Below are 12,962 nucleotides of genomic sequence, written 5' to 3'. Positions count from 1 at the left end.
ACGGGACAGAAGAAATGTGTTGCCGTTTTGAGATGTAGTAGGGGCTTCTATGAAATCAATTCCGACCGAGTACCACAACTTGGGAACAACCTTCACAGGGTGCAAAAGTATTATCGCCGCCGGTGTGTCCAGAAAAAGGAACAGAGTGGCACTCTTCGAAGACCCTCGCGTTCTCTTTCGGTGAACAATTCGTCGAAGCGCTGTGCCATCCTTCTCCTTGGCCACCTAGAACAAGGACTCTAATTTTGAGTCATACTCGAACTTTTTGGCAAATTTCTGTTAGTCGTTTTTTTGCTTTGCAAAGCCTTCCGGATAAGCCTTCTTTTTAAGATACTGGAAAAGATTTCTATATTTAGGGGAAGCCATCTTTAAAACGTTTTCGATTTTCCCGCAAAATCCAGCATTTTTTTGGAGGGGATGACCAAAACACTAGCGATTTGGGCATCCCGGGAGGGTACCGGGGGATGCCCAAAACGCTGCAGTAATATGAGGAAGGGGATGCCCAAAACGCTAGGGATTTGGGAATGGGGATGCCCAAAACGCGGGGATGCCCAAAACGCTATGACAGCGGGGCGGGAAAAGCGCCCTGGGGACGAGGTTGGCGTCCGTCCAGACAGTCTGGTGAGCATGAGGTGAGCATTATCCTCCTTCGTCGAACGCATGTGTGCGTCTTTGTGAAAAGGCTTGGTTACACAGTCTTCGTGTACAAGTACTTGTGTTAGATGATATGGCAGAAAGGGATGGTGATTCTTCACAAAACCTACCAGGGTTCGTTGATTTAAATGATTTAGCTTGTAGCAGGGTAAGTGGATTTTATGCTCTTTTTGAAATCCGCTTTACCATCAGTTAATTAGCTGAAACACGAGAGTAACCAACTGATGTTGGCGAACCACCTAGGCGAACCTCGCGTTATTTCGCTTGTAAGCGACCACCCTAAATGCAAAAGACTTAGTAGTGGCAAGAGAGAATGAGCTAAGAGAGCGAATTCCCTAGACATGTACATGGTCCTCTTCCCATAAAAATTATTTAAAATCTATTCTTGGTTCTATTTCATTTTGCGTGATTATTTTAAGGACGTCACGTCACCTTATTGGTCGGTTAGATTGGCGTCATGTAATTTTAAACTTGGCGGGTAATTCTTTTGACTGCCGGTCATGCACAGCATGCAATATGATGTGCGAACTTGCTATTACTTCCATTGACAAGTCAAAAGATTTTACATGGAAAAATCTGGCCACAGTATCTGCCGACGACCAAAATGGTCCTGGCTTATGGGAATTGCCCATTTAAATGGTTCTGACAACAATTAATTGTAATTGTAATTGTGGTCATTGCTAGATCAGTAGATAAACAACTTCAAGTATTAAGTTAAATGATTGTAAAAGACAACTGCCTCTTCTGGTGACGTCCATGCAAACCAGCGAGCTGTGATACCGTCGTTTGGATCTACACATGGACACAAAACGAGAAAATATGTTCTAAGTGGGTTGAAACATGACATGTTCGACCGCCAAACATTTAAATGTTTGGCTGTTGGCTGCGAAACATGTCAAGTTCACATGAAATTAGACTGCTTGGTCATGCAAACACAGACAAAAATACCTTCACAACATGCACACAAACTTAAAATAGATTTCAAATAATTGTCATGGTATAAGGATTGGCCTTCTTGTCATTCTCTCTTGGTGGTGTTTGTTTACAAGAATTGAACCACAGGGGGTCTTTTCTGAGTAGAGTTCTTGACACATCTTCTTTATGAAAGATACAGCTGTAATTCATTGCATGCAATTTCTTTTGAAGATTTCTTTCCCTTCATATTGCACAAATTAATTTGTCACACTTGATCAGAATGGCAACCAGTACTAAGCGATTGCTGTGACTTCGATTTCATCGGAAATACCCATACAGAGTCTCAATACTGAAGCTTATGTCTTAATGCTCTTCCTTCTTTTATAAACAGGTTGGAGGGAAAATTTTATTTGCTACCGATGACTGGTTTGCAGTAGCTGAAAATTTGCTTAAGGTAAGAATTTTATTTTAGGAGTGCTTTGTGGCAATGGTGTCAGCTCAGTCTTAATGAAAAAACTGTGAGAAATATTTGAGCAAGTGGCAAGGGACTGCAGGCCAAGCCGCACCATTTAACCCTTTAAGAGTGCCCGATTAACAGCCCTGCATATTTTAATTTGCTAGCCAAGCCCTCCTGAGTGGCGTGAAGGAGTGTTTACATCTAATGGCAAATGGATGGATGGATGGGAAACAAGACGCAAGAGAATTCCTGGACATGACTGGTGTATAATCAAACTTGGGATACCTGGACTCATCAAAGGCCTTGATATTGATACTGCATACTTTACAGGCAACTTTCCTCCTAAAGCTTCCATTCAAGTTGCTTGTTTAGAGGAAGGTACTCAAATCAATAAATTGAATGATATTTGTATTTATCCATTTTCTTTTCTATACCACATTTCTTCTTTTTTCATTATTTTACCTAATCACAACTATTTTTAGAAGGACTAGTAACTTGCAGACTGAATGCAATGCAGGCATGTGGGAACAGCAGCAGCATGATTTATATTCCCAAATGAGCTTAAATGAAGCCTTCACAGCTGTAAAACTCTACTAATTACATGTCACAACTCTAGGTTGAAATTACTAAACAGGGCCAAATTTTAATACCTCTCTCACACGTAAATAAACACAACCACTGTCATTAAAAAAAAGACTTCTTAGTGCGTGAACAACTAAACCTCCTGGTTAAATTCATCTTGTTTTGTTCTTTTTGGTGTAAAATTCTAGAACTTTCCAGGTAATCTAATATTAATAGTGACTATTATTATTTACCAGGCAAACTTCACCAAAAAGCAATCGTTAAAAAACGGCTGATTTTGTGGTTATTTTCAAGGCAAATTTCGCTAGAACTCAATCGGTTTTGCGTTGATCAGACCAGCGTTTTTAACGTTTTTCTGACAGAGGTCATCATTTGCTCTTTCAACAATACGCTCCAGAAATGAACCAAAGGCAAAGGATGGCAAAGCCTTTAACATCATGGCTAGCGCCCAGTTTTTCGCAACATAATTTACGGCTGGTAGTTTCAGGATGTTGTTTGCACATTTCAGTGACTAAGTTCTAAGATAAATTTGCAAGTTTACGGCAAGTAAATAGCCCCAATAGCTGAAGTAAGTTTCAAATAATGTTGTACAGACGTGTATTTGATAAGATTTCTACAGAATTTTGCGGTATTTTTCGTGTTTTTGTGAATTTCACGGGATTTTACAGATTTACCTGAATTTCGCAGCTCTGTGACCATGCCAAGAGCCCTGACACCTGTAAATAAAGCCCTCTGTCCACAAGATTTCAACTCAAACTCAAGAAAGCTAATCACATCTGATCCAGCTACATTGCAACTCCTACGTTAGTTACTATGTGCATTTTTTTGTTTTCAGTTTTTTTACATACATTAATTTGCATGCCATGACCTATTCCAGGTTGTTATAAACTTGAGAAGTTTTCAACTTTGTTGTTACTGATGAAGATGTGAGTCATATCAAAACATGCCTTGGTCATTAAACAAAATGAAAATGAAAGGGAAGATGGAAGACAACGATTTGTTTGCTGATTTCTTGACTAAATAATGGCAAATTCCTTGAACAGATCATGATGCATTTCCTAAGCGGAAAAGTGAGATGGGTGCCCATTCTACTGCTGACCAGATAATGGAAGTAGATAAATTAAGTAGGGTAGGTTGGTAATAATCATTTTAACTTGCATAAATTTAGAAAAGAAATTTAGGATATAGAAAATGAGCAAGTGACAAAAATTTGGAATGTGATGGCATTATCAAGGCCATGATTTTTTTAGATCCCCTAGGTGCTCATACCCCAGTAAAGGTTTTTGAGAGACATCTGAAGGTCATTTATTAGATTAAGATGTGATACATGGATGCAAACGGCTTAATATTCCATTGACTGCAGGGCTCGTACCAAGTTAGTACAAAGTTCAAAGTTCCGCAATATAGAGCGACTCATTACATACTGGTAACAACAGAACAGCATGGAAATTTTAATTTATTTCATTTTCAATATGATTGAATGTGACCGGTCAACATGACTGGCAAGATGAAAGGTTGACTGGTCAACTCCCCAATCAATCCGGACATTGTCTATTGACCAGCCATTATTTCGAGCCCTGGACTGTCTTCATAAACACTCACTTCATTAACCCACACAGAGCTCAAATATTAATCTTTTTCTCCGCATTTACTTGGCTTCTAAGCAAGGCAATTAAAAAAGTGCTGAGCGTCATGAAATTATTTTGAATGAAGTACAAGAGTTCACTGGAAAGAATTAAAATTACATGTTCATGGGAATTTTCTAGTTAAGTACATGACTTTTTTGCATTTTTCTATGGCAGGTTTGGCTTTTATTGTGCTCATATTATTGGTTTATGGTTGGAAAGGCCTCTCCGATCTCCCTGTACAAATTAGATGTCAACATTTTTTAGACTATTCAAAATGATGACGTCACAAGTGGTACAAGGGGCTTGGTTGTGAGCAGTTTGGATTCTATTGCATGATGGCAAAACCCTGTTTTAATCAAACTATATGATAAGTTTTATTTTTTCTGGCCTTAGCTGTGGACCAACATTTTGCCAATGACTGCACTTGCACCAGGCTACTCCTCAACACGACATAATTATTTCTCTGTTATCAGCCCAAAGAGGTGGACACATCTTAGACTGAATATTTATCCAGGTACAACAAGATTTAATAGAATGATAATGTTGGATAATTGACTATGTCCCTCAAAGTGATTTTAAAAACATTATCAAAGGAAATTGGACCACAGAGTTGTTAAAAAGATCACAGAAAGAGCTAGCTAGCACTTTAATGGTGTACTTAAACCAACTATTCTTCAGGACTTTAGGTATGTCTTAAGGTGTGAAAAAAGTGGAGTCAAAACAATGCACTTTTATCAAATTAAGATGAAATACAATAGTCAGTTGGAAAAACTAGAGGTTTAAGTGTCTGTTTTCAGACACTTAACAAGTCTTGTGGTAATAAAATTGAAGTTAGTGTTTGGTTAAAACCAGAAATTTGAATTTTAAATTACTCTTAAGTGAATTTAAAATAATAGATAAATGTATACTTCATAAAATTGCAAGGAACTTACTTAAGGTATAATTGCTAAAGGTACAAAGAGGAGCTTTTCAGCTTAAAGTTAATTTACCAGTGTCTGATAGTTTAAGTATATATGCTGGAAACGTCCTGTTAGTTAAATGAATCAAACATTTGTATGATCTTCTCTTTGTTGGAATGGCACAAAGCAAAACATCAAGTACAAATATTCATCACCATTTTGTATTTTTTTTCTTTAAATTTTTAGACGGGGGCATTGCCAGGCTACGAGTATATGGCATTGCTCTCAAGGACTGGGCCCAAATCCTGTCTAAAAAGGTATTTAATGTAACTACATGTAGAGGCAATTTCCATACCTATGAATTAGAATAATTATTTATCAGGCAAGCATTAATTAGAAAGCAATTATTTTTTGGAGGCAGTTGGTATGATAATAGAATACTTATTCCTTACAAGGTTTTATACAGCCAAACCAATCCACACACCACACCAACAACACACAGCAGTGTGGTCTCTTATAGAGTGTTTTCACCATGACATCATCAAATTCTAAAATAAAAATAGCAATGCCTTCTGAATTTTTATGTACACCAGGTTGGAGGTGACCAACAAATAAATCTGTGTAGAACTTCCCAGCCCCATAGTGTCTTTCATTTTGAAAACACAGCATTTTGAATTTCTGAATTTTTACGGTGCAGTACACCATGATGGTAGCCTCAACAGAACTAGAGATGTCTGGTTTGAAGAAAATCTCTCTCCTTATGACTTTCAGCAGTTCAAACTTTTTAAGCAGTAGAAAATGTGTTTATGGCCCTGTTAATAAGCTCACAAGCCAAACAAAAGTATTTTTATCACAAACCTGAAATACAAATGTTTGTGTTTATTTCCAGCCGCCATATTTGTGTGCCATGTTGGTACACCAGCACCATACAAAGCTCTATAAAATTACGTGAAACTTTTCGGTAGATGGCTAAAGACAGGTGCAATGCACAGACCTGGGAGTTGGATACATGTACATTGTATGTTGTATATTTACGACTGTTATCTGCAAGTCGATCTGCAGTGTGATCTACGTATTCCACTTGTGTTTTCATTACATCACACAAAGGAGCAGATGTCACTCTCTCGTCTTTTGAACATGACATGGCCACCTTTTTGCCAACAGCAATTTTTTTATAGCCTGCACCACTGTAAAACTAAATTTCTGGTTTAGCCTATCACAAAACGGGGCCAAAATCCTTGCTCTGGGTCCCACCTGTGTAGGTACCATGGTTTGAGGAAGCACCATGATTGGCCTGTTAAAAATCCCATGGTGGATTTGCCAAATCAGGTTGAGGGGAAATTTGAAAAGCATTTCCAGTAATTCATTGAGTTTGTTGGGGGCCTAGGACAATGACATCAGCACTTTGCTTTGCAGATGTAACTAGCTACCCATGGTCACATTACATCTGTAGTGCAGACTACAGAATTAACGTCATTAAATTTATTTATTTGAGATGCCAGTGGACTTGGTTGCTATGGAAAATGGTGGAACAGCTGTTGGCTGGAGCAACATGCACTTCGGTCATCCTCGTAATCTACTGGCACCAGGAACAGCAGCTGACATGGGTGATGGCTGGGAAACTGCACGCAGGGTAATTTAGTTTAGCCGTGCATAATACACAGAAAGAAACATAATTTCAAAAATTCTGGGTGACCATTCATTCCACTGAATGGCAGAGCAGTCAGTGAATAAGCCCAAATATTAATTCCAGGACATAGACTGACACCTGTAGCCTGAAATTCATCCGGCTGCTTCGAGTCACTTTCTCCTCCCAACAACGTCTGAATCGACGGGCCGTTAATGCCGTGCAGTAATGTCACTCACTACCCGAAAACCGGGTAGTGATTTTGATTGGTTGATTGTCTAAACATTCACATAATTATGTATAATTATGAAAAATTTTAGCAGGATTGTCGCTTGATATTCAGCAGATTGCATCCCTGGTATTCTTTTTTGTAGTTCAAACATTTCGATAAGCTTAATCTTTATCTTAAACAGCAGAATTGCCCTTGTCTTCGAAACTGAAATTCTAAATTGAACTGCGAATGAAGAATCATTGCAGAGAGTGACAGTCCGTAGGTTTTTCATTTGGAGCCGCTTTGTGGTTTCAACAGCCGGTGATTTTGTTTGCATGAAGTTTTCTGAGATCAATATTATGATTCTTGCCATTTTTACCGTCAAGTGTAATGATTCTGTTAGCTTTTTGTTCTTGTTTCCTTGTTTTTTTCTTTGTTAAGGACCAAATAACTTCTTTTCAATTAAAGCAAATCATTGTGTTTTTGAACTAAATGTTCCGTGTGTGTGTGTTTATTTCATAATTGCGTGATTGCGACCGAGTTTGATTATAGAATTCAGTGCAACTGGTTCAGAGTTGTACTGCATGCAATTGATAGTTTGAACGTTAAACATGAACTACGATCAAAAAAAATATTTAAGCAATTTTGTATCATGCAGACATTTCCAAACGATATTTCTCGGTTTGCCACTTGAAAATCGTGTGTTACTTTTTGCATGAATCCAAGCAAAGGTCAAGGAGTAGTGATGTCACTGGACTGCATTGACGGCCGGTCGATTCAGACGTTACTGAGGGAGTGATAACGATTCAAAGTAATTGGATGAAATTCAGGCTATGACACCTGTAGTCAAAATCTTGAAGAAACAACTTTGAGTGGAGGGAAGGAAGGGGGTGAGTGCTGTAGTTCTTAGATGTGTTAACTTACTAGGTCTACTGGCAGTGATGTTTAGAAGAAAAGGCCTGTTTTTTGTCAGTGTCTCAACTTGTTTTGCAGTTGGTTGTAGCTCTAGGGTAAAAAGGTAAACTCAGGTTTTACTAATCATGAATTATATATAATTTAACCATTACTTTAGTTGGATCGACCCTGTATTCTTGAGCTGGGTCATGATGGATGTCTGAAGGTTCCAGGTGAGTTCATGAAAGCCACCATGTTGCTCTTGCTCTCTTACCTTTGTACAAAACATGGAGCTTTTAGGCAAGTGCTTTGAAACATGTTTTTCTCAATTATTGCTATTATTATTTATTCTTTATAAGATTTCTTTTTGTTTAAATTGTTTGTTAGTTTATGTCCTCTTTAAATCAGTGTGACACTTGCTCCACGTTTTCAAGTAGTGAGGGTATTAGTCAAATATTTGTTTGTTAGAAGTTCTAGATCCTGTGTAGTTGGAACCGGCAATTTCTTGCAAGTTGCATCAAAGTTGCATCAGTCAACTAAATTTTGCAGTTTTGATATCACTTACCATTGCTGGTTCCAACCTAGAAGTTCTAACTAAAACATAATACAACCTGAAACATCTCATGAAACGGAAAATAAGTTGTTTTATAGCTGAAAGTCAAGCTGCAAAAGCTAAGTGTAAATAATTTGTGTAAGATGTACTGAAGATCAAGGGAAAGACTAATTCTCACAATAAAGATAACAATAATGATATGTTGAATGAATTATATCACATAAATTATTATATAAACACCAATGAACTACCAGGTGAGCTTTCGCGCAAAAACTTGATATCTTCACATGTGAAAATAACATGTTATCTTCACATGTGACAATATCACCGTTGCTATGGCTACATAATAAATCCCGCCTTTCACACGGAAAAACTATTAAAGTGAAATGGTTTGGTATTTCATTGGTGTTTATATAATAAATAGAACATTACAGGGACGGTTGGAGATACGAAATTCTCATGTTGAAAAACTCGAAGAGAAATTTCGTATCTCCACATGGCCTTGTAATATCCTGTATATCTCTTACTCTCTGTTTCTTGACAGGTTTTGAGTGGTCAGTTATAAAGTTAGGACACCCAGGAACTGTACAAAATGTACGTTCTTTCTTATTAATACAGTCTTTTATTTTATAAGACCTTTTTTGATAAGAAAATTGAGCCTGAAATTTGTTAAAATATTAAGAACATGCTAAGGACATCCCCGAGTCACAGAGAAGAACTATAATGTTTATTTTTCACTGGTTTTACTTTCCTAAATCCAGAAAATCTGAATTACATAATGTCCCACATGGAATCGGAGTGCATGTAAAATTTTGTTCTTTCAACATATTCCTATTGTGCATGGTCAATAACACAGTACATTTACATTGTACTTGCACAATTCATTAATATGAAAACTTTGTTAATAATCATTGTCTTATCTTGTCTATATGTAGCTAAAACTTATCAGATTTCTTACTGAAATTTAAGAACATCTGTAGGAACATTTCAGGGCTCAAACTGCCAAGAAAATAATAACAGTCCAGGCCCAACTCGAAAAATGGACGTTCTAAGAAAAAGAGAATGTTGGAATGTTATTGGCACATTTTAGGGGTTTTCTTTCTTTGTCTACCCCTGTAAGGCCTTCTGAATTACAGTGTAAAGCTGGCCTCACGGTGCATCGGTCCTCTAAACGTTGAATATTACTTCATGAAATATCTTTAGCAACATTGCTTGATGGGCAGTGACTAGTTGATAGCAGAATCTGTTTGAAAGTAAATTCAATAAATAATTGGAATCAGACGTTAACTAGTACTCAACCTTCTTCTTGTTTTCCATGTCGGAAAATGAGAGGACCCTGGGGATGAGATTGCCTAGTACTAAAAATCACTTTTCAGCAAGCACTTGACACATCAGTTTTCTGTGATTTGTTATCACTATGTATGATCAATATTTACGAATGCAATTCAGCTTCCTGCATGTAGTGAACCAGATGATGAAATTCACCTGTACCGGTCAATATTCCGGACGAGAGGAGAAAGAAACCGAATATGAATTAAAAAGCATTCTTTTATTCCCACTGTTTATTTAAAACCTTAACCTTCAGGAATTAATTTATTTTGTGATGTAAACTCTCCCATTTCCATTGAATTTTAGATTGAAATTGATACCAACCATTTTAAAGGAAACTTTCCAGATTCATGTGTTATAGAAGGTAATACTACCTTATTTAAGAGCAGATAATAAGTCCGACATTCACAGTAGAAGGGTTACAAAGTTGAAGCTAGAGTGCGATAGTCAAATAAAAGAACCGTTTTTATGCGCATTTTGGTCTTTTATATACACAGGTGGCCCAAGCGTAATATGAGAGTTTGTATGGGAAATAAAGAGTTTGAAACTTAGATAAAATAAATGGACTAAAAGCCATAAAAGTCATTAGTAAAGTGTAAATATTGTTACCTCGTGTCGTTGTGTTTGTTTTTACGAAGTTTCAGCGAGATTTGAGTACTTTTACATCATTTGACCTTATAGTGTAATACTAGGGCCATTTATACGAGGAAAAATAAGACGCGTCTTACATAGGACGCGTCTTAAATAAGACGCGAACTTTCCGTATAAACGGCACATTTCGTCTAAAATAAGACGCGGCTTAGCTAAGACGCGTCTTATTTTAGAAAAGCCCTTAACACCTGTTCTTAGATAAGTTCTTAGATAAGACGCATCTTAGCTAAGACGAGAAAAACTTCTTATAAATGACCTTCGCGACGACATTTATCCGTGGCTAGTAAAAGTGTAACGTTTCAACCGTCTTGTCGCTCGTCGATGACCGGCCGCTAGCGTCAACTTACAACAACTACCCTGCGAACAGAGAAGAACCAGCCTCCTTCTCAGGCTCTTCGTTTTTCGCAAGGTAGAGGCGAGCGACTGGTGATGAACCGCAAGGGACCATGGGAAGGGTACAGAGGGCAGCTGTGTCCTTCCCGCCTTCCTTTGCGCGCACATTTTCATCGAGAGAGAGACGTCTGGGTACGAGGCAGGAGAAGAACAGTCCGTATTTTTGCGTATTCAAGTACGCGCGAGCAGTCAAACAAAAGGTCTGGAACGAGGATGAAAACGGAGAGCGAGACTGGGGAGAGACGCGAGACTGGCGTGTGAGACTCGCGCGTTTCGCGCGCGTAAGACTCTTACACTACGCTTTACCTATTTCTTTACTGATTTTGAGAAAAAAAACGACTGTTTTGCAGTCTGCTCTTCATTTGGAACCCAAACTAGCAAATACTCGACTTATTCCTGGTGATGAATATGCTTGAAATCACCTGAACTTCACTCATACTTCCTTTCTTTTGTGTGTTTGTTTTACTAATTTTTATGTCAGTTCAGCTGAACTACTGTTGAGGGATTATATTCCCCTTATTAATTATTCTGTTTGTTCCTTCTAGGTGTCTTAATACCAAAAGACAAATACATGTCTGTTTCCAGTCAGGACTGGACTTTGTTCCCGTGGAAAACACTTTTACCCAGTACAAAGGTACTTGCTTTGTTTATGCTTTGATTTTCTTAATTTACTTTTATTAGTGGTGGCTGAGTTATTAGATATAATATACTATCTAATGGTCTGTTCTGGTTCTCTTTCAGTTGTCTCTACACAAACGTCATTTTTTCTCCAAACTTAAAGACTGTGGTGTAATTTCCCATGTACGACTGACTATTTATCCTGATGGTGGTGTGAGCCGATTGAGATGCTGGGGGTTACCCACTGATCTTAATTACTGTAAATTGTGACATATGGATGACAATTGTTATATGGAATAAGTGCCTGACACCAATTTCCCATAGACAGCGCTGCTTTCAAGATAACTAGTTCCTCCTGTCAGCTCGGAGATTTGATCGTTTACAATACAAATGCCATTGTGTGCCGACTTAAGGCTTGTTTGGGAACGGGACGTCCAAGGGGTTGGTTGAAGCTTTGTGTGTGAACCTTTCCGCAATGGGTTATTGGCCTGGGACCCTGTCGTCGTAGAGTCAGACACTCGACTAAACCTTCTGCAACGCAGGTTATGTCATTGCGATATGTCTAATTCGGGTTGGTAACCTTGCTGTAACGTTGCCTCACAGATAAGGTTTTAATACGTGGACATAAAAAGCGAGCTACATAAACTTTAGCTTTTTTTCTTAGTGTAGTAAAGTTTAATAAAGATTGAATGGCCGTATCTATTATGAGCTTCAGTCACTCAGAGTATTTTAATTTTTGAACGTTTTTAAATAGCAACAATTGTTTTTTTCTTCGGGAATCAGAAAGCAGAGACATTTCTAAATAATCTTAACGTCGCTACAATCACGTGACGAGCTGTGTGAAAAAGTTATCTTGTTTGGAACAGATAATTAATTTATGAACGAAAGAACGATGGTGCATTTTTTAATTTATTTACTGGCCGTCAATTAAATAAGTGTACTTTAAATGTGAAAATTACAGAAATATGAAACTGTGAGAGGTGTCATTAATTAAGGTTAATAAAATCTTCAGAGCTTCATTAGGCTTAACCTGTAACCCTTCCCTCAAAACTTAAGTTGGACACCCTTGAAGTTATAGACTGTTCGCCGGCAGTCCCTACGTTTTCGTAAGATTGTCAGGATCGAGCGCTTACCGTTACGGAAGGGCATCTTAACGCTCGATCTCGACAACTTACGGAAAAATAGGGGACTGTGAACAGTCTATTGAAGTTAAGTATAGCGGCTTCATGGATTTCGTTGCAATGGTTTTGATACGAGCGGAACAAAAACCTCGTGATGTAAGAGGAGCACGGAATTTTAACCGTTTTTTGGAATACTCATCTCAGTTGTACCTTTCCTTCTTTACATTTAGAGTATTTCGAGAATACACCAGAATACGTATTTCGGTCGAAAGAATCTCGGACGTTCGACCAAGTGCGTTTACTTATTTACCGCTTCAAGTCCTCTTTTTCCCTATTAACAGTGTACTATTAAAGTGCTTTGGTTGTAATAACGCAGTTCCTCGTGTCTATCACCTTTTCACGATTTTTTAATGTAAGTAGTATAGAAGGT

At 37.9% G+C, this 12,962-nt stretch overlaps 1 protein-coding gene across 2 annotated transcripts; it reads left to right on the top strand.

Moving 5' to 3' along the window:
* Positions 1 to 699: 699 nt before the first annotated feature.
* LOC140933045 (allantoicase-like) lies at positions 700 to 12,430 on the top strand. 2 transcript variants are annotated; one of them, XM_073382559.1, is made up of 12 exons: positions 700 to 802; positions 1,961 to 2,023; positions 2,191 to 2,404; positions 3,652 to 3,737; positions 4,630 to 4,750; positions 5,382 to 5,452; positions 6,631 to 6,768; positions 8,046 to 8,100; positions 8,965 to 9,014; positions 10,056 to 10,113; positions 11,339 to 11,427; positions 11,535 to 12,430. In XM_073382559.1, exons 1-12 carry the CDS (start codon positions 728 to 730, stop codon positions 11,679 to 11,681), a joined length of 1,167 nt encoding a protein of 388 aa, XP_073238660.1. In that variant the 5' UTR covers positions 700 to 727; the 3' UTR covers positions 11,682 to 12,430. The 2 variants fall into 2 exon arrangements, with proteins under 2 accessions (XP_073238660.1, XP_073238661.1); XM_073382560.1 differs by having other exon boundaries at positions 710 to 768.
* The last annotated feature ends 532 nt before the right edge of the window (positions 12,431 to 12,962 follow it).

The sequence above is a fragment of the Porites lutea genome, chromosome 4, assembly GCF_958299795.1.
Source record: "Porites lutea chromosome 4, jaPorLute2.1, whole genome shotgun sequence".
Lineage (NCBI taxonomy): Eukaryota > Metazoa > Cnidaria > Anthozoa > Scleractinia > Poritidae > Porites > Porites lutea.
Note: the sequence above shows the minus strand (reverse complement) of the source record. Positions and strands in the feature narration are given on the sequence as shown.

Excerpts from the sequence above, each read along its gene's own strand:
- LOC140933045 (XM_073382559.1), top strand. The coding sequence starts at position 728 with ATGGCAGAAAGGGATGGTGATTCTTCACAAAACCTACCAGGGTTCGTT. Across the intron at positions 5,453-6,630 it reads CCCAAATCCTGTCTAAAAAG|ATGCCAGTGGACTTGGTTGC; the intron begins GTATTTAATGTA and ends TATTTATTTGAG. Across the intron at positions 11,428-11,534 it reads CACTTTTACCCAGTACAAAG|TTGTCTCTACACAAACGTCA; the intron begins GTACTTGCTTTG and ends GTTCTCTTTCAG.